The sequence below is a fragment of the Heterocephalus glaber genome, unplaced genomic scaffold, assembly GCF_053883595.1.
Source record: "Heterocephalus glaber isolate CG9 unplaced genomic scaffold, H.glaber_assembly_v1.0 deba00001442, whole genome shotgun sequence".
In the NCBI taxonomy this organism is placed as follows: Eukaryota; Metazoa; Chordata; class Mammalia; order Rodentia; family Bathyergidae; genus Heterocephalus; species Heterocephalus glaber.
In genome coordinates, this window is record NW_028258296.1 from 55266578 (window position 1) to 55291118 (window position 24541).

General features: G+C 44.8%; 3 protein-coding genes across 7 annotated transcripts in view; 2 read left to right on the forward strand and 1 right to left on the reverse strand.

Annotated features, from left to right (window-relative positions):
* Positions 1 to 8335, forward strand: part of LOC147827762 (uncharacterized) — a 66966-nt gene extending 58631 nt beyond the window's left edge. For 3 of the 4 annotated variants that reach the window (XM_087213344.1, XM_087213342.1, XM_087213343.1), the window contains 3 exons: positions 672 to 807; positions 2935 to 3016; positions 8117 to 8335. In XM_087213344.1, the coding sequence (XP_087069470.1) occupies positions 8129 to 8335 (207 nt within the window). In that variant the 5' untranslated portion in view covers positions 672 to 807; positions 2935 to 3016; positions 8117 to 8128. Of the gene's footprint in view, positions 1 to 671; positions 808 to 2934; positions 3022 to 8116 lie in introns of those variants that run through there. The other variant, XR_015452081.1, reaches the window with a different exon arrangement.
* Positions 8242 to 22654, forward strand: Bcl9 (BCL9 transcription coactivator). Of its 2 annotated transcripts, none has more exons than XM_004853891.3 (7): positions 8242 to 8429; positions 9596 to 9912; positions 11089 to 11278; positions 12378 to 12477; positions 15339 to 17580; positions 18785 to 19045; positions 20309 to 22654. In XM_004853891.3, exons 1-7 carry the CDS (start codon positions 8377 to 8379, stop codon positions 21424 to 21426), a joined length of 4281 nt encoding a protein of 1426 aa, XP_004853948.1. In that variant the 5' UTR covers positions 8242 to 8376; the 3' UTR covers positions 21427 to 22654. The 2 variants fall into 2 exon arrangements, with proteins under 2 accessions (XP_004853948.1, XP_021121459.1); XM_021265800.2 differs by having other exon boundaries at positions 9596 to 9690.
* Positions 21811 to 24541, reverse strand: part of Acp6 (acid phosphatase 6, lysophosphatidic) — a 46529-nt gene continuing 43798 nt past the window's right edge. The window contains exon 11 of the mRNA XM_021265802.2: positions 21811 to 24479. The gene's annotated coding sequence lies outside the window, so the exon portion shown is untranslated. The remainder of the gene's footprint in view (positions 24480 to 24541) is intronic.

Sequence of the window (24541 nt, forward strand, 5' to 3'; positions counted from 1 at the left end):
GGAGTCTATGCAACAACTATGTTTCTGTTAGTGACGCAATCCCAGGATGCTCATACTGACCTGAGTTGTTAATAACTACACCCACAGTAGGAGGCTCTGTAACTTTTACTTAGAGAAGATCTTAAGTTTCTCCCAGCCAGTTCACAGATATTCTTTGATTTCTTGGATTTGGTGAGTCCCAAGTTAAAAACTCTAGACCAACTGATTTTTTTTTTTCTTTTCCCAAGACCAACTCACTTTTGAAAGTGAAATTGTGGCTCTTTGCCTATTAGGCTTCGTGGTGTTTTTCAGCATTTCCACCATGGTAAGAACAGGAGCAAAGAGAAGACATGAAACAAAAGTCTATTTTACAACCTGTGGTGGCTGTTTTGGGGTTGTGGAAAAGTTAAAAATAATCACTGTAATGATACTTGTGTATCTGGTAGATACTGGTTTTTCTGAGCTTCCCGGTCACCATTAGCATGGTGAGTCCTCAGTGGTGTGAGTAGATTTAGGTTGCAGTGTCCCTGTCTGACTTGTATTTTGATTTGCCTGCCTCCCCCATTTTTGACGTCATCGCTTCCTTGCTGTTGCTTCTTCCAGATACCACTTTGGCCTAGGAGAATGGGTAGCTTTCTTTGGAATCAGTGTGAAGTTGGGTATGAATTTTTCCTTTCTTCTTGTCCTTCTAGGACTGAATTGTGAGATTAGTTGGTATCACTCCAGCTTGACCTAAAAACACCCTTCTGATTGGGTGGCCCAGATCATTCTTGGAAAGCTCTTCTGTGTCCTGATGTAGAAGAGAGAGCAAATTGGACATCGTGAAAGGTAAAGCACTTGAAGATGTAAGCCCATAACGTGTGATTCAGTCTGAATATTTTGGAATTTTATTTCTACACTTATAGGATTCCTGAAAAGTTAAACTACGTTTGTTCATCATTCTAGTAATATGTCTAGTAATAGTCATCAAATTAATTGCAAGTCAAGACTACCAGTAGTTTCCTTAAAGTTTCCTGTGAGCAAGGACTTGGGCATAACTCAGTTGGGGAGGAGAAAGTTATTCATCATGTCACCTCCAATTTGTATAAATGCCAGGTAAGAGTAGCAATGCATGAGCCCCTCACTCGTTATAACATGTGGGGTAACCACCATTAATTAAGGTTCTACTGAGTGGCAGGTGGTTCCGTGATGATTGGCCCTGTCCTCAGGGAGTCCCCATTTGCACATACCCAAGCCCCAGTTGTTGCACATATTATAGTGGTGTCACGCCTATAATGTTACAGGGCTGTGGAGGACATACAAGGAATAGCTGGCAATCAAGAAAATTCCACAGAAAAGGGACATTTATGCTGAAATATTGCTTTTGCTAGCCATTATTCTAAATGATGATAGTTGAAATTCATTTTTGAATGCTTGAATTTCATCAAAACTCTTTAGGTTGATATGAATTTTTATTTGCTTCCTTAAAGTTTGTTAGCTACTGAAGGACACAATGCATTTTACCCCAGGAGTACTGAAATTTACATTAATATTTTGTGTGGACCATGATCTTCTATACATGCCCATCATATAATTTGTGGTTTGCCACATGTTGGGGAAAGAATGGTTCATCCTATTGTGTACTTTGAGAAGAAGCCTTCCAGTAGTTGGCATGCCAAAGTTAAGAATGAGCTAGGAATGGAATCCTGAGGCCTTTTAGTTCCACATTCTTAAGTGTGCTACTGTGCCTTTTATGGAGTAGTGGTCATAACATAAAAATGAAATTTGTTAAACATGACATAGTTCTAATAAACTTGACTTTGTAGAGCAGAGAAGTGGGAAAGTATTATTGGAAGAGTTGAAATTGGAATTTTGGAGGTGATTCTGACCTTAGTCAAATTAATTTGTGAATTTACTTATACCTTTGTGTCAACCCTATAGAGTCTCTTTTTAAAGGTTCCTAAATAATTTGGCCCTCAGACAGCCTAGAACTTGGTTCATCCTTGCAATTTCAAAATTAAATCCTGGGCAGAGGGAGAGGCTCAGTGTCTTAATTCTAGTTGACAAGGACTAATGTTAGAAATAGCTCTTGACCAGTCACAGTTTTAATGACTTCATCTAGCTCAGTTCAGCATAGCAATTTGTGTACAGTAGGTACTGAGTAAAAGGAAGTCATCTGGCTAGGTTGTTTAGCCTCAAGTTCCTTCTAAGATACATGAAAACAAATGTTTTTGCTGGATGCTTGCCACATAATTGAGAGGAGGGAAAAACTGTGAATGGGCTTCACTTTGTAAATTCAAACACACATCTGGAATTTTCACCTTACAGTCAGTAATCAGTTCTCTATACTAATAAGAAATGGGCAGAAGCAAATACATGAGGGTTTATTTTCCCTGTAGTAAATGTCCCAAAATTTCAAAAGTACACTCATACCTTGGCATACCCGACAATTTGGAAGGTCCTCAGAGTTGTCACTGAACTCAATTTTGACTCAGAAGTATTATCCTGGTACTTGTCCTTTGTTTGGCACTCCACACACAAGCTAGAACTTTTTGGTGTCAGTTTGCCCTTTGTCAGCCAAATCAGTTTGTTTGGTATTCATTGTCTGTGGTACTTGTCACATCTCCTGGAACCAGTTAATGACAAGTACAGTACCAAGATACCACTGTAGAAAAATTGTTTTTATTTACACTAATATTTCTCTGGCCTCTGAAAATAAAGTGTCCATTTGGGAAGGAGGGAAAGCCACACCTTGAAACATCATATAAATATATATATGTATGCATATATATGTGTATATTTATGTGCTTTAATAATTGGGTATTGATACTGTTTATGTAGGAGACAACTTCCTCTTATTCATATTCTAGAATGAATAGGAAACCAGTTCTCTAAAGCTATTCCTTGACAAATTGATATTGTCATCTTTTAAAAATCCACTTAGGAATTTGTCTCCCTCGGTTTGTCCTCTTCCAGGTGAGGGTCGCCGTTGAGAAGGGCTTCCTGGACTCCTCACCTCCAGGATGAGCACTGCAGTGTCGTGACCCGTGGGGTTTTGGTGAGTAGGCCGATGGGTGATGGAGTGGAACTCACGTCTGGCTTAGAAAGATGATCTTGGGGAAAAGCTTTCCATTTTATTCAGTAGATTTTTGTTTTGCCTTCTGTCACCCAGCTCCCCCCTCTTCATCCCATAGCTCCTGATAACCACCATTCTCCTGCCTAGTTCTGAGTTCAACTTTCTAGATTCTGCATATAAGTAAGCTCATGTGATGCTGGCTTTCTGTGCCAGGCTTACTTTATTTAACATAATATCTTCTAGGTTCATCTGTGTTGTTGAAAATGATAGATTTCATTCTTTTTTTTAAGGCTTTTTCTTTTTTCAAAGGCCTTTTTTTTATGGCTCTTTGTTTGTTTTTTTTGTTTTGGTACCGGGGATTGAACTCAGGTCCTTGAGCTTGCGCAGCAGGCGGCGAAACCACTGAGCTAACCAGCCCGGCTCTTTGTTTTTTCAAGAGAGTGTGTGTGTGTGTGTGTGTGTGTGCGCGCGTGTGCGCGCGCGCGTGTGTGTGTCTGTGACATTTTCTTCATCCATCCATTGATAGACCCTTGGGTTGATTGCTGTCTTGGTGATAGTTAATAATGCTGCAGTGAACACATGAGTGCAGATATCTCTTCAACATACTGATTTTATTTTCTTTATATGACACTTTTTTTTTGAGTAAATACCATGTTCTAGGCACTATAGTAAGTGCTAGGAATATAGAGATAAACAAGTCAGTCTTGTTCCCTACCTTCATGGAGCTTATGGTCTGGTGGGAAAGATGAATGTTACACAGATGACCACGTAATTACACATACATTGATAAAACAGGAGAAAAATTACGAAGGAAAAACCCCAGACGCTACGAAAAGAGAGTGATGGAGAATTTCACATAGATCCGTAGTGTTAGGGGATCCTTACTCTCTGAAGAAGCACTAGGCTGAGACTTCATTCAGCAAAAATATCATTCATACTTGACATGGGAAAGTAGGGGGTTAGGGAGAGAAACATCAAGAATGACTCCCAACTTTCTGGCATGAGCAACTAGGTAGATGAAGGCTTTTGATTTTTTGGTATGGAGGATCAAACTCAGGACCTTGCATTCTCGAGGCAGGCACAGTGCCACTGAGCTATATCCCCAGCCCAAAGGAGGCTGGGAAACTGGAGGGAAAATAATTTGGGGAGGAAGGCTATACAGATAGGAAGAATTCACATTCAGCTGGCATAGTGGTATGCACTTGTAATCCCAGCATTCGGGAGGCTGAGGCAGGAGGATCTCAACAAGTTTGAGGCCAGCCGGGGCTACACAGTGCAAGGCCAGCCTGACTCAAAAAAAACCAAAACGAAATCATGTTCACACTTGTCCAGTGTGAGACCTCTAGAGAGGTGTGTTAGTTACTTGTTCTATACGGAGATCTGTAGAGCATAAGCCAAGCTGCGGGTGGCTGGCATGAAGAAGCTCACAGATTAGGACAGAAGAGGACCCAGAGCAAAGTCCTGAGGAAGTCAGAATCTTAGAGGCTGAGTAGAGAAGGGGCCTCAAAGGATGCAAGACGAAGAGTAAGCGGAGAGGTAGGAGGGGAGCTAGGAGAGCATGGTGTTATGGAAACCAAGTGAAGATAGTTTCCAAGAAGGAAGGGATCTGCTGGCAAGATCTAGGTGATGAGTGGAGTAAGATGAGATAGACAGGTAGCCAGAGGTGACTTCAACAAAAGTTGTGGTTTCTGTGATCTGGGAGTAGAAGTTGGTTTAAAATAGATGAAGGATGAATGGCAAGTGAGGAATGAACTCTGGTTTGTCAGCTCTGTGGAGAAACTGGGCTCTGAAGATGAATCAAATGCTCCAGCCAGGGTATGTTTTTTGTTGTTGTTGTTTTGTTTTTGTTTTTGTTTTTTGGTACCAGGGATCAAAGTCAGGATCTTGGACTTGCAAGGCAGGCAGTGGCACCACCGAGCTAAATCCCCGGCCCAGGGTTTGTTTTGCTTTAATTATTTTTTAAATGCTGGCAGGTACTACAGCATGTCGGAATACTGATTAGAAAGAGATAATAGACACAGGAGATAAGAGGGACGACCAGAGGAGACAGAGACCACTTGTGGGGACCTGAGCTTTTGGGGAGAAGTGGGCTGTTTTGTGTTGTTTGTTTCATTCCTAGAGAAGAAAGAGGAATTGGGCACAGATCAAAAATGGGTTTGCATATTTATTGGTGAAGACATCCTTGCCTGGTGATACCTCTTCTCCTTCTTGAGTGCTAGACAAGATGAGAGAGTGGGGGGGGGCGTAGACAGCCAGCGTAGGAGGTATGAAGTGGCACCCAGCAGAGTGGGTCAGTGAGCTTGGCGGAGCATGGGAGTCGTCACAGTGAGAGCTAGTTTACCTTGTCCACCCAGGCGCTAGCATGAAGAGTGCAGACCCTAAACAGTGTCTGGCCAGACACCCGCCTACCACCTGCTGCAGTGTGACCCTCAGTTTCCTCGTCTCTAAAGCTGGAGTACCAGCTTTGTGGGGTCTCCGTGAGTGAGTTAATGTGTATGTCCTTGGCTTACACAGTGGCTGGCACACAGTAAGAATTTAAAGTATTACCTCAGAGAAGAAATACATATATATATATATATATATATATGGAGATTTAGTTATATTGGGGGAAAATAGTCTCTCTCTGGCTATAATGATCCTATGGGAGGTCTTTTCCAGTCCTTAAAGGTAAATAGTTGAGTGTTCATCTATTGAAAAGCCTAATTTTATCCTGTGGAACTACGTGATAAGATACATGGAAGAGCTTTTGCTCAGTTGCTCTTATTGTCAGAAAGGCTAAAGCTAGGGATTATTTTCTCTCAACAATTCACTTGGATGAGGGATTGAAAACCTGGATATTATTCCTGATTACCGGGTGGCACTAGTGCTTGTTTCAGCCTTTGCGCTCTCTCTCCATCCACAAAGTGAGGGCAGGGGAGGCGGCATAGAGGAAAGTCCAAGGCCTGGGAGCACTGATTGGAAACCTGAGATAAACCATTTGCCCAATGTGCTCCATTCATCATCTGAAAATACCTGTTGATCAAGGTCAGGTGAATTGTGAGAATAAGAAACTGTTTGTAGAAATACTTCAAAAATTAAAATGTTTTATGTTCACAGCATTACTTAGAAATAATCTCTGCTACCAGCTCATCATAAATGCCTGGAAGATTAACGAGGTGATTTGCTATTTGTAATATTTTTTGTATTTCTTTGGAAGAAGGTGCACAACTGCCAGGTATTGAGAGCCTGTGAGAAGCGGAGTAGTCACAGGAACCAGCTGGGTTCTTTAGTACATCATGCCAAGTGTTATAGAAAAACCAAAGATCTTGAAAATAAGGTTCTTGTCTTCAAAGAACACGGTCTTTCAAGGGAGGTGAAATGTATGCATAGGGTCATTCAGTACATGGACCGAGGCTAGAATATGTGAGGAAACAAAGCACCAGAAGTTACAGGACAGAGACTATGTGGATGGTAACTGCGTGTCTTTTCCCGAGGTAAATGTTTTCTGATGGCTTTGTCCATACAGATTCGTTTGCTACTTCTATTCTACCTGTGATTCCTGGTGGTTAGTGAGAAGTTGCAAAATGGTTTATGATCCTGTAGGTTGAATTTGACAATGACAATCCATTATATCCTCTAAACTGGAAAAAAACAGCTGAAAGGTAGTAGGGGATAAAAATACAACCTCAAATATAATTAAGACCAGAATGTTTCTAAATGCTTTCTCCTGAGATCAGCATAAACACATTCCGTAATGTTTTATTCTAGTTCTTTTTCCTGCCTCTTTTATTAAAAAAGGAGAAAATGTAATTGTGTGCACACAGAACTTACATAAATCTCCTTCAGTGTTCCAGGTAAAATTGTTGAGGCTATTTGCAAATTTCTAAATGAAGAAATAGACATTTAACACGTGACAGTCATCGTACTGCCAAACCCTAGATCATAACTCAGTGGTGGCAAACCTTTCAGAGCTTTCAGTGATATAGCCATCGGTTGTGCGTGCCATCGGTTCACCACCACTGTACTAACTGGTGCTCCCACAGAATGCCTGTAGGCTGTAACACCCGAGCTATTCCTAACTCCCTGAATTCTGTAACCACTGGTTCTTACCTGATGTTCTCCTTCAGCACTGTAATCCCTCCATCCGGAGGATGCCTGTAGTTGAACAGGAGGAGAAGGGATGGTGGTTAGGAGAAAGCCGGGCTGGAACTCCCCTGGAGGGGCAGTGACTTGACGCTTGTCTGGGTGATCCCTGAACTAGCCCAGCCTTCCCTTAATCAGCGGCTTTCTTGTTTGTTGTCACTAGGTGTGGGAATATTTTCTTGACCTTTATACATCAGAGTGCCTTAAAATTCGCTCAAAAAGTATCTTAGCTTTCAAAGATGTTCTTTTACCTTCAGAATTATGGATCACTCCCATGCATACCCGTGCCTTTCATCCCTGTCACTAAGCAGGGGGAACTCAAGATCCATTCTCAGCGTAATTTAATAGAAAGATCATAGAAACAAGGGGGCAGAACTGATTGTATTTGATATTGGCTCACTATTTGTTTTCAGAAGTACCTCTTTTAATGTCCCTTTACCCTTGAGGGCCTGAGAAAATAAGCATAGATTCATTTACTTCGTCGTTTGAAATTGGGTGGGTTGTTACATTTCTGTGCCATTGTTTGCCACCACAGCTGAAAACCAGAGTCGCTGTGGATTTCCAGTACCCATTGCTTCTATACCATTGTTTTTTTAAAAAAGAAAAGCACTAGTTTTTGAGGATTTTTGTATTCAGAAGTAGAGAAATAGGAGGGGGAATATATAGCTAAAGGTAAAACTGTTTCTCTGCTCTGCTTACCAGCGCCTGGTATATGCTGCTGGGTAGGAGGCCTGTATGTGGGGCAGAAAGTCTTAGTGACTCTTTAGTTGCTTTAGCACTAGAGCCCATGGGCAGAACAGGAGCGTTGCCCTTTGCTTTGACCCTGATGGAAGCTGAGGAATGGTGAGTTGCTGTTTTCATCTTGGTCCTGTTATATAGGTGTTTTATGTCTTGTTTTTGTTCCCAACTTTTCTTTCTTCTTTTCTGTTTTTTTTGGCTGGGGGTGACCTTTTCCCACAGTGTGCCCTGGAGATGCGAGATTTTCCTTTGGCAGTAGGAGGCACACACCCAGAGAATGCGGGACCTGCAAAGGGAAAGGACCCAATTCCACAGCAAAGAAAAACAAAGAGGAAAAAGGCATATAGGTGGCCAGCGCTAAGGGACGCTCCAAGCAAGCAGTGGGCCGCTGCCACTGCCTCTAGCAGCTGCTTCTGCTGCAGCCCGAGAGGAACTCGGTGAGCCCATCTCTGCTTGAGACTGCAAGCTGAGGATTTCAATCAATGCATTCCAGCAATCCTAAAGTGAGGAACTCTCCGTCAGGAAACACACAGAGGTAAGGGCCCGAGCCTGCACCTGCCACCCCCTGGGGATGCCATAGGTGGGCCATACCTGTTGGACAAATGGTATGTCGAATTAGAAGCAAATGAGATCCAAATGGGAAAGGAAGAGAAAAAAAGAAGTAGTGATAAAATAGTACACAGGCTAATAATCAAAGCTATGTTTGATTTTCTTGTGGTATCCTTTTATCTATCATTCCTTGACCTCTGCTCTTTACCAGCCCCCTCCTTACCAAAGCACAAAGAAGAAGATCTTAAAGACCAACTGATACAGTGATGGCAAGCCTTTTAGAGACCAAATGCCCAAGTTGCAAGCCAAAACCACAACGTATCACAAAGTGCCAACACTGCAATTAAACCTGAACACTGAGGTTTCAGTTTAGGAAAAACAACTCATACATTCACATCTTCTGTCTTAAAAGAAAAACACAATAACACATGTGCCGTAGGTTTGCCACCACTGAACCAGTACAGTCCGCTAAGCTTGGTGCCTGAGGAAACAGGGCTAGAAGAGTGAGGAGGGCCTAAGGTCCTGACACAAAACACGAGCCCAGCCTGCCACGTGAAAGTTTTCCTCTGTTCCACTGTACTCATCGTTATTTTAAAAGAAATTTTCCTCCCCCCAAAAGCAGTGGTTGCTCCGTACTGTTCTGGTGTAATGCTGCTTTTTGGGAAAGATTTATGTCCTGGAGGGTTTCCCTAACCTGACAGGCACCCGAGGTTTTCTTCCTGCTCTCCTGGACCTGCTCACATTTTCCAGCAGGCAAACCAGCCTCTCATTACAGCTGTCCCTTGTCATCAGGCGGGGGTGGGTAGTATTTTGATCTTAACGATGCCTGTTTGTTTACTCTGAGCTAGTCTTAGTGTTAGAGTCACTTCTCTGTGTACATAGAAACCGTTGTCCTTTATTGACAGAAGCCCTAGAGATGGGTCCCAGTGTGACTGTCGGGTTCCCAAGACCTGGCAGGCCACTGTGCTTGATCCTCTCTCTGCTGATATGGGAGCCAGGGTGGAGGGAACCAGCGAGTGGCCCGTGGTGAAATGCAGGGTGGTTATTTAGTCCTCAGGGTCTCCTTGACACACAATAGAAATTGCTGCTCCCTAATTTGTAATGCTAACTGTATCTGGTATCTGATCTCCCTTTGTTATTTGTTTCTTTTAGTAGCCCTAAGTCAAAGCAGGAGGTGATGGTCCGTCCCCCTACAGTGATGTCCCCATCTGGAAACCCCCAGCTGGATTCCAAATTCTCCAATCAGGGTAAACAGGGGGGCTCAGCCAGCCAATCCCAGCCATCCCCCTGTGACTCCAAGAGTGGGGGCCATACCCCTAAAGCACTCCCTGGCCCAGGTGGGAGCATGGGGCTGAAGAATGGGGCTGGAAATGGTGCCAAGGGCAAGGGGAAAAGGGAGCGAAGTATTTCCGCCGACTCCTTTGATCAGAGAGATCCTGGGACTCCAAACGATGACTCTGACATTAAAGGTATGTCCATAAGATCTTTGAGACTACAGGGAAGTAGGTGCTCCCGAGGGAAGGCCTGATACTTGGTGGAGGCCAATATCAGCCAGTGGGGAAAACAGGAGTCAGATGCAGGAGTTCGTTTTCTGCTTACTGAAGTGTGGAACTACCTTGTTGCAGAGTTCCCACTCTTGAGGATGCATGTGGTTAGGTAGGGTGTTTCATGAGTCTCACCACATTCGTAGGCATGATCTTGGCCTGTGTGCTGTTCTGCTGCACTTTCAAGCCAGTAGCTCAGTGTGTCTGTGTCAGGGGCCCACACTGGAACAGTTTTTCTGGCATCCTTTCCTCTCCTCCATCAGAGCAGTCCTCCAAGGCTGGGGTTTTGTGCTCTCTGGTTGCCGCTTTGCCAGACTTGTAGACACAAAAGGAAGCCTTAATGACCCTGGCGCTAGTTCAGATGTGTCTCAGCTGATTCCAGTGTGACAGGAATGAGTGGCTACCAGATGTGGTAGAGATTTGGCAGGCCCCAAAATGGGGTGAGCCAGGAAGGGGTACGGTATGTGATTGTAGGCGCTTTTCCTCCCTTATGTAAGACCACAAATCTTATACTGTGGGCCAGAACATGAGAGTAGTATTCAGAAAATGGAAGTGTGTTTTCCCAATCCAAATTAAAAATGAAAACCTGGCTGATTGTTCCCCCTTCTTTCCTCCCTCCTTCCCCAGCCCTCCCTTCCCAGGTGTTATGAGGCCTCCTGGGTTTGGGGGGTGCCATGATCAGCAGTTGCTGTCCGTAAAGATTTGAGTGCATCTAGAAAGCTGATGATTCAACAATTAGAATGAAATTTGATAAATGCTGAATAAAAGAAGTTAGGGGACTGCAAGATCAGTTAGCAGTGACATCTAGTCAAGTCCAAAAAGGTTTAGAAAGTTGCTAGGAAGGAGGGCCAGTTACGCTAATGTCTGAAAGATGTATAATAGTTACAGAATTAGAGATGAGGGGGAGGAGTGCTTTATAACGAGTGATTTAGGGAGATGAGTATTTGAAATTTTATGAATAGAAGAAAAGGTTTCCTCTTAGCAAGGAAGTTCCTCCTTGAAATACTCAAGGTGGGTTTGTGTTGTGATGCTGTAAATGCTGGCAGAAAAGAAGAAGGAGTTTGATTCTGTCTGTGACAGTGAGTCTTTTCGTTCCTTTAGAATGTAATTCCACCGAGCACATAAAGTCCCAGGATTCCCAGCACACACCACACTCGATGGCCCCAGCAACCGCTCCAGTCCCCAGGTCTTCCACTCCCTCGCATGGCCAAACTACTGCCCCGGAGCCTGCGCCTGCCCAGAAGACTCCAGCCAAAGTGGTGTATGTGTTTTCTACTGAGATGGCCAATAAGTAAGTTGATGGCTGGGCCGGCTTCTCTGTGGGGACCTAAGTTCTCATTCCCATTGCAGTGGCCTTTTTAAAAAAAAAAAACTTGCTTGTATATCATGTAAAATTAATAGAACAAAAAGAGGTAAAATAAAATATAAGTCTTCCCCCACCCTACTTCCCAGAAGCATCTACCAATAATACTTCCTTGGCTTTCCTTTCGGAAATGTTTGTGCTTACACAAATGTACACATAGACCTTTTTCGAATACAGAGAGATTGACTGCATAATATACACTTTTTCCACTTTTCTGTAGCCTACCAATAATTGATTGATTGATTGACTGCAGTAGCAGGGATACTGAACCTAGGGCCTTCTCACTGGGATAAGTAGATGGATAGAAACCCCCCTCCCTCCCACCCAGCTGCCCTCCTTTTGAGGCAGGGTCTCACTGAGTTGCCCAGGCCAGGCTCAAACTTGTGACCCCCTGCCTCAGCCTCCCAGAGGGCCGGGGTTAAAGATGTGCACCGCCATGCTCCACTGTTGTTCTGTTTCAGATGCTGCAAGTAATGAACATTTGTACTAGGGTAATTAGAAAATAGAACTAAAGAAAGAAAAATCTCAGGGCTGGGGAGTTAGCTCATTGGTGCCACTGCCTGCCTCGCAAGCACAAGGTTCTGAGTTTGATCCCGTGGTACCAAAAAGAAAAAAATCCCAGATTCACAGATAACTACTGTGAACATTTTTGCTATATATGTTTCTAGTGAATAGATGAACCAATGAATTTTTATTTATTTGTCAAAAAATACCCTGTGTATACTTTTTTTTTTCACTTCAGCAAAAAAGGGAGTATCAACGGCCTTAGACTATTTGTGTCCCTGGGTGTTGTTAAGATTTTGTGTTCGCCCTTTGCAGTTTGGGATTTTGAAGTAGGATTCTCCATAAAACAAATAATGAAGTGTGTTTTCCTTGATTTCTTCTCATTCGACATTTTGGGCAGCTCTTTATACATATTTTCTTTTCCTTCCCTTAAAGTCCAATCTGGGTTTGTTTGTTTGGGGTTACAGTAAGTGAACAGTAAAACAGAAGTGAGCCCTAGTATGTGTTGTCTCTTCGTCTGTAGAGCCGCAGAAGCGGTACTGAAGGGCCAAGTTGAAACGATCGTCTCCTTCCACATTCAGAACATCTCTAACAGCAAGGCAGAGAGAAGCACAGCCCCTCTGGTATGTTGTCTGGGTATGGAGCACTGACTCAGTTCTCCAGTGACTAAGGCGGGAGGGTTGAGTTAAGTTGTCAGGAGATAGTTAGTCTTGGTGGCATGAGCCGTATTCTGGGTGTTGGTCCTGGTCCTGGCATGAGGGGGTCTTAAGCATGTCTCTACACCAGCTTTTTTAGCCAGGATGCTGGGAGATTGACAGATTACTAGAGAAAGAAGATGCAAAATAAAAGAAGAGTTTTACAGATTGTTTAGGGTTTCCTTTGTGTAACCCATCTCTAGGAAAATCTAAATTCCAAACCCATCGACAGAGCAGGTTTTAAAAACAACTAAAGTGGTCATAGTGGCACACACCTGCAACCCCTGCACTGAGGGAGACTGAGGCAGGAGGATCATAAATTAAAGTCCTGTCAGGGTAGCTTAGTAAGACCGTATCTCAAAATAAAAATTTTTAAAAAGGACTGGGGATTTACCTCTGTGGTAGAGCACCCTTGGGTTCAATACCCAGTACAAACAAACAACCCCCCAAAACACCCTTAGAGTTAGTTGAAGAACACAAAAAAGCAACAGTTAAAACTGTGCTGCTGGGGATTTAGTTCAGTGGTTCTGCCGCCTGCCTTGCAAGTGCAAGGTCCTAAGTTCGATCCCCAGTACCAAAAAAACAAAACAAAACTGTGCCATTGCAGGACATGATGATACTTCCATAGTTAGTCTTAGTGGCTCAAAATGATTATAATTTATTTGAAGTGAGAATCATTGAATGCCTTTTAACTGCTTGCTCTTTCTAAAATTATAATAAGTATTAATCTGTTTCCTGTCTGGATCTTAAGCACCTATTACAAACTGCATTTGTAAAAGCATGCAGTGTTTGCTTTCCATGCATCTAGGCTGCCAAATTGGACCAGTAGCATTCCTTGTGACCAACATTTTTAATGCATGCTCCAAGTGCTGTGAGTGGATACTAAGAAGTTCACGATACCCCTTGCTTTCAGAAAGCCTAAAATCTGACACTGATGGGTCTTAAAAATATGAAAAAGTAAAATGACAATAAGTGATAAAAGTTACAATTCAAGATAAAATAAGTGACATCTTGTCTATTTTATGTATCAAAGAAATCTCTGTCTCTGTGGATATAGCAGAGCTTGGGCTTTCCTCGACGTAGAGGAGGAATTTCCTATTCTGCATGCATCTTTGCTACTCACGGGCAGAGGGTGGATACCGTTTATTGAAAATGCTGCTTGTCCTGGAGTGCACAGGAACATTGCACCTCAGTCCAGTAGTCGGTGGACGTCATGAGAGTTCTCAATGCAGTCGTCACCTCCACCTTCTCCAGTGCTAAATTGAAATCAGAATAGGAGTTCAGTAGGGAATTGGTAATAATCCATTGCTCTAAATCTAAGAGAAAAGGTGTGGTACTAAATGGTTTCTTCCATTATAGTTGCTTAGTGAAATCAGTACCCACCTGTAATAAATACACAAATCCTGGTCAACAAAATCAAGAGTAAAATGGCGGTAGAAGGAAAATCAGGTGACCACTAAAGGAATTGCAGGTGTGGAATGCACTTTTGACCACAGAGATTCAGCAGATCTTACTCCCACGAATCTATCTACAGACAAGTGTGCATTGTATTGTTAACTCTAAGTGAAACATATCCCCCCACCCAAATGCAAACACTCAAAGCTATGTCTTTGTGTATATGAAACCTAAACTGTTCATAGGTATAGATACACATAATGACTGTGTACAGATTCACATAGTTAAGTTGGATGGTAAGTCAGAGCCCTAGGGATTTGGGAATACAGTTGGATTAAATGAACAACTAGGAGCAAATGAATACTAGAAAGGGAGTAGGCAGCTCACTGGAGACAGGTGAAAGATCACTGAGGCAGTTTGTAGACTGGGCCTTTCGCTACCCTAAAGTCTCAGCTCTGCTAAGGTTAAGACCTAGAACGTCCTGCTCCAGATACTCATGTACATCCCTCCTCCAAATGCTCATGGTGTCCATGTCACCTATTGTAGCTGAGTGTGCTTATATCCAGGACTTAGTATAGCAGTGGCACTTTAAATAAATAATAAGGCAATCATCCAACCTGTTAAAAAAGGTAGCCTGTTGTCTATAAGAAAGAACAGATCAAGAAACACCATAAGCAAGAAAGCCTCAGATTTCTCCACAAACGCTTCCTGCTTGCAGATTATCTTACTCCAGGTTAGTGTACACATTCTTATCAAGTATATGGAACCAGTGATCACAGACTGAAAACAAAAACCAGAGATGTCAGGCCCCCTGGAAACTCAAGGAAGGGAGTTCTTCAGTAGTCGCCCTGCTAGAGGCGACGTTAAAATGGAGCAGCCTTCCCTGCTGCCTCTGGCTGATAGAGTGTAAAGCTTCACATGACTTACACTTTCCCTTTCAGTTGGAAACATCAGACCTTTTGATTGACAGTGAGAAGTCTGTATACCCTGTTGTACTTCTAGGGAAAAGAAAAAGGTGTTAGGTATATCCTCCCACGTACCAAGGAACTAATCTTTCACTGAATCAAAAACACATAGTAGACATGTAATATCAAACCTGTTCCTCGAAATAGATACTGAAATGTATTTACTTTGGCAGAGTACCTCTCCCCTGGCATGCTTGTAAAGTTATTGAAACTTGATCTTTAGCAAGGGAGAAAGGATGCCTTTAACAGTAAGGTTTGAAAAATAAAGATGTCTCCATGGCCAAAGAAGGGTTGTACACCGACACCTTGGAAAGTAGGTGTCAATATAGATTTATGCAACCGAGACAAGTCCTTTGTAACTTTATTTTCCTCTTTTAATTGCCCTTCTGCTGAATTTACCAGTGATTTAAAAACCTTGTTTACCTTCAGAACACACAGATATCTACTCTTCGGAATGATCCAAAACCTCTTCCGCAACAACCCCCAGCTCCAGCCAGCCAGGACCAGAATTCTGCCCAGAACACCAGACTGCAGCCAACTCCACCCATTCCGGCACCAGCACCCAAACCTGCAGCACCCCCACGCCCCCTGGACCGGGACAGTCCTGGGGTAGAAAATAAGCTGATTCCTCCCGTGGGCAGTCCTGCCAGCACCACTCCACTGCCCCCAGATGGGACCGGGCCAAACTCAACACCCAACAATCGTGCAGTAACCCCTGCCTCCCAGGGGAGCAATAGCTCTTCAGCAGATCCCAAAGCCCCCCCACCTCCACCAGTGTCCAGTGGTGAGCCCCCTACACTGGGAGAAAACCCCGATGGCCTATCTCAGGAGCAGCTGGAGCACCGGGAGCGTTCCTTACAAACTCTCAGAGATATCCAGCGTATGCTTTTCCCTGATGAGAAAGAATTCACAGGAGGACAGAGTGGAGGTCCTCAGCAGAATACTGGGGTATTAGATGGACCTCAGAAAAAACCAGAAGGGCCAATACAGGCCATGATGGCTCAATCCCAAAGCCTAGGTAAGGGACCTGGGCCCCGAACAGATGTGGGAGCTCCTTTTGGCCCTCAAGGACATAGAGATGTACCCTTTTCTCCAGATGAAATGGTTCCGCCTTCTATGAACTCCCAGTCTGGGCCCATAGGACCCGACCACCTAGACCACATGACTCCTGAGCAGATAGCATGGCTGAAACTGCAACAGGAGTTTTATGAAGAGAAGAGGAGGAAGCAGGAACAAGTGGTTGTCCAACAGTGCTCCTTGCAGGATATGATGGTCCATCAGCACGGGCCGCGGGGAGTGGTCCGAGGGCCTCCGCCTCCATACCAGATGACCCCTGGTGAAGGCTGGGCCCCTGGAGGTGCAGAGCCATTTTCTGATGGTATCAACATTTCACATTCTCTGCCCCCGAGAGGCATGGCTCCTCACCCCAACATGCCAGGGGGCCAGATGCGCCTCCCTGGATTTGCAGGAATGATAAACTCTGAAATGGAGGGGCCAAATGTCCCCAACCCAGCATCTAGACCAGGTCTTTCTGGAGTCAGTTGGCCAGATGATGTGCCAAAAATCCCAGATGGTCGAAACTTCCCTCCTGGCCAGGGTGTCTTCAGTGGTCCCGGCCGAGGGGAACGCTTTCCGAATCCCCAAGGTTTATCTGAAGAAATGTTTCAACAGCAGCTAGCAGAAAAACAGTTGAGTCTTCCCCCAGGGATGAGTATGGAAGGCATCAGGCCCAGCATGGAGATGAATAGGATGATCCCAGGTTCCCAGCGCCACATGGAGCCTGGGAATAATCCCATTTTTTCTCGGATACCAGTTGAGGGTCCTCTGAGTCCTTCCAGGGGGGACTTTCCAAAAGGAATGCCTCCACAGATAGGCCCTGGTCGGGATCTGGAGTTTGGGATAGTTTCTAGTGGGATGAAGGGAGATGTCAACCTAAATGTCAACATGGCATCCAACTCTCAGATGATACCTCAGAAGATGAGAGAGGCTGGGGCGGGCCCTGAGGAGATGATGAAATTACGCCCGGGTGGCTCAGACATGCTGCCTGCCCAGCAGAAGATGGTGCCACTGCCATTTGGTGAGCACCCTCAGCAGGAGTATGGCATGGGCCCCAGGCCATTCGTTCCCATGTCTCAGGGTCCAGGCAGCAACAGTGGCTTGCGGAATCTCAGAGAGCCAATTGGGCCCGACCAAAGGACTAACAGCCGACTCAGTCATATGCCACCACTACCTCTCAACCCTTCTAGTAACCCCACTACCCTCAACACAGCTCCTCCAGTTCAGCGCGGCCTGGGGCGGAAGCCCTTGGATATATCTGTGGCAGGCAGCCAGGTGCATTCCCCAGGCATTAACCCTCTGAAATCTCCCACCATGCACCAAGTTCAGTCCCCAATGCTGGGCTCGCCCTCGGGGAACCTCAAGTCCCCCCAGACTCCATCGCAGCTGGCAGGCATGCTGGCAGGCCCAGCTGCTGCTGCTTCCATTAAGTCCCCCCCTGTCTTGGGGTCTGCTGCTGCTTCGCCTGTTCACCTCAAGTCTCCATCACTTCCTGCCCCGTCACCTGGATGGACCTCTTCTCCCAAACCTCCCCTTCAGAGTCCTGGGATCCCTCCAAACCATAAAGCGCCCCTCACTATGGCTTCCCCAGCCATGCTGGGAAGTGTAGAGTCAGGTCAGTATGCTTGCATCCTCGCAGTCGCACCTTGTAGCTGGAGATTGTTAGAGCCTGATTTAGTTACTTTAAGAAAATTGATGTCTTAATTTGATTGTGCAGTCAGAGGCAGCAGTCCTTGCCAAAATTTATGGCAACCTATGATATTTCCATAGGTTTCCACAGGTGTCTAATCCTGGCAAAGAATTTTGTCTGTCAGATGGGACTGTTGAAAGAAGGGAAGATGGGAAATACATGTCAGTTCATAGAGTAATTTACATTTGTGCAGTGAACACATGCTGGTGAAATAAATGTCTGTGTACTGGAGAAAGGTAGCTTCCTAAAATACCAGGCCCACCCATGAAGGCTACCCTCGGGTCAGGAACTTCTGAGTATAACCCTAGACAAAGAGGGGAGCCTGCTTTGAAAGAATTGCATGGGTCTTCTAAGTGTTGACCAGACACAGTTACCAGGATGTCCTTGACAGGCTGCTGTTTTCACAGATCAGCTACAATTTACTGGTATTTTCTTCCTAGGAGAGGCTCTCGCTGATGATGGTGGTTTTGTGAATGGGACCAGAGGTGGTCAGTGGAAGTGGCACTGGGGTGTAAATACTGGGTTGGTTTGTCTCCATTTGAGAAAGACTAGAATCAGAATAAGATGGGAGATTTATCCTACCAAGCTAAAGTGTCTGTCTCTCTGTGGGGTGGCAATTCACCGAAGCACTAGAGTGGAATAGCCAGCCCCCCTCAGACCCTTTTAGCGCAAACATCTTGGTTGGGGAAATTAATCGGGAGTGTATGTGAGGCAGTGTGGTTAGTGCCTGGGGTTGGAACACTAGTCTGGCTCAGGGCATTCTAATACCTGAGCCAAATTCTAAATTGTGATTGGCAAGGGAAAGAGATCCACTTACTTCACTTTCTTTTCAGTGAAATGGTCTGTAAACCATGCTTTCCTCAAGCTTGAACTAATGTTTCTAATGTATTCCTGGTGTGTTTGTCTTCACATCTGCTGATCCGTCACCTCTATATCATGCTGCCATCTCTCTCTGCACACACAGAGAGCTTGACTGGAAGATTGATGATTCGTGTCCTGGGTCTAATAACACTGTCCTGCTCATCTGTCTCATTCCGGGCTTGCTAGTTCATAATCATAGGGCCTCATAGCCTTCAAAAGGAATCTAATTTTCTGCCCATTTTTGTTTTGTGATGCTTTGTTCTATTAGGTGGTCCTCCACCTCCTACAGCCAGCCAGCCTGCCTCTGTGAATATCCCTGGAAGTCTTCCCTCTAGTACACCTTACACCATGCCTCCAGAGCCAACCCTTTCCCAGAACCCACTCTCGATTATGATGTCTCGAATGTCCAAGTTTGCAATGCCCAGTTCTACCCCATTATACCACGATGCCATCAAGACTGTGGCCAGCTCTGATGACGACTCCCCTCCAGCTCGCTCTCCCAACTTGCCATCAATGAATAACATGCCGGGTAAGAAATAAGAAAGATGGGCTGTGGAGCTGGTGCTGGACAAAAGAGAAACTGCATGAAGTATTTTCTCACTGGCTATAAATAGGTAGAAGTTGAACAAGCTGAAAAAATGTAACGCTCTAAATTAGTTTCAGGTAGAATTAAAGTGTCTGACTAGAGGAAGATAATACTTCATTAGCTTGATTCTGTGTTTTTTGTGAGAAAGCAGGTTTCCTTATAATTCTATTGCTTCTATTTGGATAATTGTTGTTTTTGTTTTTCTTTTTTTGTTTTGTTTTTCTTTGTGGTCCTCTGGCAGCAATACTAAAGGCCAGTTTCTTTTTAACATACTGATTGGAATCTCTTTAGTTCTCAAGTATTTTCCTGGAAAGAGGACCTCAAACCACAAGCGGCCACAGGATTTCAGACAATGGGAAGTCCCTATTTCCTAGAGGAGCACTTTGTTTAGGGCTAGGGAGATAACAGAATTTTTCCTTTTCCTGCTTGTTATGCTTGCATTCCCATACCCAGCCCCACCCTCACCAGCTCCACTAACAGGAAATGATCTGGAGTGGTGAAGCTGATCCACAAAGGGACCATGACTTTCAGCCATGGGTTTCTGGTTCCAATTCTATTCTGGTGGTGAGGAATGCTGTTTATTCATCAGTGGCCCAAATCAACCAGGTTAGGACATGCTCCCTGAATGGCACAAACACCATTCCTCCCATAGTTGGTGACCAAATATTTAGATGTTCCAGAGACTATCATAGAACCTGTGTACTATTTTTTTCATTGAAAGATATAATTTCTTTAGCAGTTCGTGTAACCTAGAGTTTTAAATGCTTTGTTTATAAGGCAGTATAAAATAATGCCTGTGGGGGAAAAAGACCTATCTGATTTGTCTTTCTTTTTGTAATTGGCCTTGTAATTGGCTTTTCTCCAAAAAGGGCCATACTTACATCATTCAGGCAGATTGTTTTCTTCTGTCTTGAGTATCATTTGCATATTAACTTAAAACTTTTCACATAGAATTTCTACCTTGCTCTCTCCTCTAGTCATATCATAGTTTTAAGATTCAATCTGTTCTCTTGTAGAGGTGTCAGGTTTGTGTGCCTCCGAATGTGTTACAATCTTACTGATGATAGGGATTATGTATTGTGTGTTTTCCCAGTGTATAACCATGCACATTAGATGCTCAATAATTTTTTGTTAAATTGCTTTATTACAGTTTTTTCTGAGTTGCTTTTGGTTGAGTTGATTCCTTTGATATCTTTATTTTTCTAGGAATGGGCATTAATACACAGAATCCTCGAATTTCAGGTCCAAATCCCGTGGTTCCGATGCCAACCCTCAGCCCAATGGGAATGACCCAGCCACTTTCTCACTCCAATCAGATGCCCTCTCCAAATGCCATGGGACCCAACATACCACCTCACGGGGTCCCTATGGGACCTGGCTTGATGTCACACAATCCTATCATGGGCCATGGGTCCCAGGAGCCTCCGATGGTACCTCAAGGACGGATGGGTTTTCCCCAGGGCTTCCCACCAGTACAGTCTCCTCCGCAGCAGGTTCCATTCCCTCACAATGGTCCCAGTGGGGGACAAGGCAACTTCCCAGGAGGGATGGGCTTCCCGGGAGAAGGCCCCCTTGGCCGCCCCAGCAACCTGCCCCAAAGTTCAGCAGATGCAGCACTTTGCAAGCCTGGAGGCCCAGGGGGTCCTGACTCCTTCACTGTCCTGGGGAACAGCATGCCTTCGGTGTTTACAGACCCAGATCTACAAGAGGTCATCCGACCTGGAGCCACCGGAATACCTGAGTTTGATCTGTCCCGCATTATTCCATCTGAGAAGCCTAGCCAGACACTGCAATATTTCCCTCGAGGAGAAGTTCCAGGCCGTAAACAGCCCCAGGGTCCCGGACCTGGGTTTTCGCACATGCAGGGGATGATGAGCGATCAAGCCCCCAGAATGGGACTAGCTTTACCTGGCATTGGAGGTCCAGGGCCAGTAGGAACTCCAGACATCCCTCTTGGTACAGCTCCATCCATGCCAGGCCACAACCCAATGAGACCACCAGCCTTTCTCCAGCAAGGCATGATGGGACCTCACCATCGGATGATGTCACCAGCACAATCTACAATGCCCGGCCAGCCCACCCTGATGAGCAATCCAGCTGCTGCCGTGAGCATGATTCCTGGCAAAGATCGGGGGCCTGCGGGACTCTACACTCACCCTGGGCCTGTGGGCTCTCCAGGCATGATGATGTCCATGCAGGGCATGATGGGACCCCAACAGAACATCATGATCCCCCCACAGATGAGGCCCCGGGGCATGGCTGCTGATGTGGGCATGGGTGGATTTAGCCAAGGACCTGGCAACCCAGGAAACATGATGTTTTAAGCTGCTAAGATTGGACACGCTGATCTTGTCAAGATGAGATTCCAGGTCCTGAGAGCTTCTTTGAAGGGAGTTCCAGGCGTACTTACTGTTGGTCATGCAACAGCAGAATAGAGACCCGGGGGCTGCTTTGGGGGAGGGGGACTTGAGAATGTATGGATTTACCTGAAAACAAATTACCCATTTAATCAACAGGTGTGTTTTTTTTAAGATTTATTTTTTAAAAATTATTTTTGTGGACTTGGGTATCCCACGATGGCACCTACTTTTGGAAATCTGTAGCCGTGCTTTGAGAATTGCCATCGGTCATGTGTTGCACCGTTCTCTGTATGTTTACGTCCTTTCGACTGGCTTCTCCCAGGATTCTTTTCTGTTTTTGTTTTCTTATTTGGGCTTTTTTTTTGTGTGTACTGTACTATATTGTAAAAGGGACTTTAGCAGAGACTTTAGTCTTTGGGGCAAGAGGAGAACAGGAATGCTGGGCTGTTTACTTTAGGTGGAGAATCCATCTTCAGACCTTTGGACTATTTTCTTTCAACTCCAATGTATAGAAAAACCAAACTACGACCTCAGAGCAGAGTATTAATGAAAAGCACAAAAAAAGGAACTAAGTTCAGTGAGGGGTGGGGGGAAGGGGGAATTTTTCTTTTTAAAAATAATGAAGCTTAGAACATTTGTTTTTCATTTCAAGTGCTCTTCAGCACTGTCTCTCCCAGTATACAAACCCACCACGTTTTCATTTCCCCCTCCCCTCCCTATCTCCTTGGTTAAGTGTTTCAGTCCCTTGTGTCCCCCACTGGCAACCCTCTGCTTCCTTCCTCTCCACTACCCTTTGGCAGCTGCAATACCTGGTGTTCTTTGGGGAAAATAACTCAAGTGAAGCCCCACCTTCCATGCTGAGCGTCCTGACCTGGCAGGAAAGGCTCTGTCCCGGGGATGCCCTCTGGTTTGTCCCCCTTAGCCTTTCTCTTCCTCAGTGTACTCTTTCCTGCCCACCTTGTTTTCTGTTCTCCTTTTATTAGAAATTACCAAGTGAATTTTATTAATGTGGGAGTGGAACAGATGCTAAAAGCTATCCAGGATTTTGTTTTTGTTTTAAATTTGGTGGTTCCTTCCCTTTCCTCCTCCTCCCATGCGTAAAACGTTCTGTGTAACCTCCATTAAATTTGGTACAAAACCACTCGCCAGAGCTGTGGTGTCAGAAAAATAAAATATATTGTTTCTTAAGAAATTGAACTGCCTTTTTTATTCATTTGGATTCCTGTTTGCTTAGTTTTGGGCACATTGGTGCTGTGTGATCCAGAAACAGAATCTTTGCATTGGGTTGATGGGTGGGATGACAGGAGGTGTCTGGAAGGCCTTCTCGGATAAAGCCTGTTCCTTGCTGTGAGGAGAACTCATGCAGGTGTATCCCACTGTCCCTTTCTCCATCGTGAAACCCTGGTTATGAGCAGAAGAGCCTTTAGCATGGCTGACCTTTACCTCTAGGGCAGTTAGTGGTCTGTATTAGGAATTTCTGTGAGAGCCAAATTCAAGGTATGAAGTAATTTCAAAGTCCAAAGGTATATCTGTAGCCATTTAAACAAACTTTGTGATAATACCTGCATCTTGCTAAGGTAAAATACTACTACACCCACAAGTCCGGGATTCCCAGTCAGTGGGTTTCCATGGTCCATTCTGTGTCCCTCTCGCCTCTCACCTCTGCCAGTGCCACTGAGTGTGCACCGTTCACTTCCCACCACAAACACCTTCAGCACATCTCCGTGTGTCCTGCAAGGCACGAATCTGAGCGACTCGCTCTTAGGTCTCTGTGCAGGTAATTTGGTTCCAGTGTGTGTGTTTCTTTGAGCTGTTGTCAGTGTTTTTAGCTCACTGAGTGGGTGTCTGTGTGCATGTTTGCTCTTAGGTGAGAGAATCATCTGCAGACAAACTTGTATAAATTGGGCTTTACTGGTGTTTCACAGTCTGTGAATGTTGCTCTGTCTCCGACAAGTGCTTTTGAGAGCCGTTTTTCTCTTCCCACCACCAGCAGCTGTCCCGTCTTCTCAGTAATACAAGAGCCAGGTAGCAGAAGTAGAGATGAACATTTGAGTACTACTATAAAGTCACCTCTATGCGTGTTACCTTGCTGATTTCTGAGGGGCTCTATGAAGCAGGTGGTAAGGATCTCTGAGCTCCCAAGTTTAAGTGTTTTGGGGGGGGGGGTTTGGTACTGGGGATCGAGCTCAGGTCCTTGCGCTTGCGCAGCAGGCAACGAAACCATAAGCTAAATCCCCGGCCCAAGTTTAAGTGTTCTTAATGAGATCTGTTCTGTTGAGTTGTACAATTGTTACATTGTAGAGAAATTAGGATAGTAAAATGATTTCCCCTCACAAATCTAGCTATCTTCCTAGGCTTCTGGCCTTGACTGCACTGACAGAACTACGTAACGGCCAACTATGGGTAGCGTGACGGGAAAGCCTCAAGGTTAGGTGGAAACCGGCATTTGTCCACTGGTCTGGCTTCACATGATAGTGTCGCAGTCACTAAGGGCACATGGTCCCACTGCTGTTCTCCCAGGCGGGGAGTCAAGGCAGCAAAGGATCCCACTCGCCTGGCAAAGAGGTGAGTGGCCCCTTGAGGGTGGCTGGGGTGCTCATCTCCCGTAGCCCCCTGCTGGAGATCTAGCAGCTGTGCAGATCAACTTCCCCCTTTCTGGTTGATGTTTTTAAAAGACTCATAAATCTTCCTTCATTTACTTTATCAGTATATGCTAACATTTCATTATAATTTCTGGTACGCCAAGTTTATTTGGGGTTTAAATAGAATTTGTGGGGGTTATGAAATAAAATCATATTTTGAGAGGCTACATCCAATTCCATGGAGAACTACTGACAAGGTTTTCAACCATCAGTGAAAGAGTGATAATGACGCTTCAGATTCATGTCGTCCGGTGAGGACTCAGCCAGTCTTCCCCCTCCCAGAGTTTGGGCTTTGCATGCTACTTTACTCCAGGTGTACCAAGTAGGGTGTAGGTTACAGCATCACTTCTCAAGAACTAACAATGTGGCATTTTCCTTAAAACAAGGTGAAAATTTACTTGTGCATTTATAAATGAAAAACAATAACTGTAGCAGTC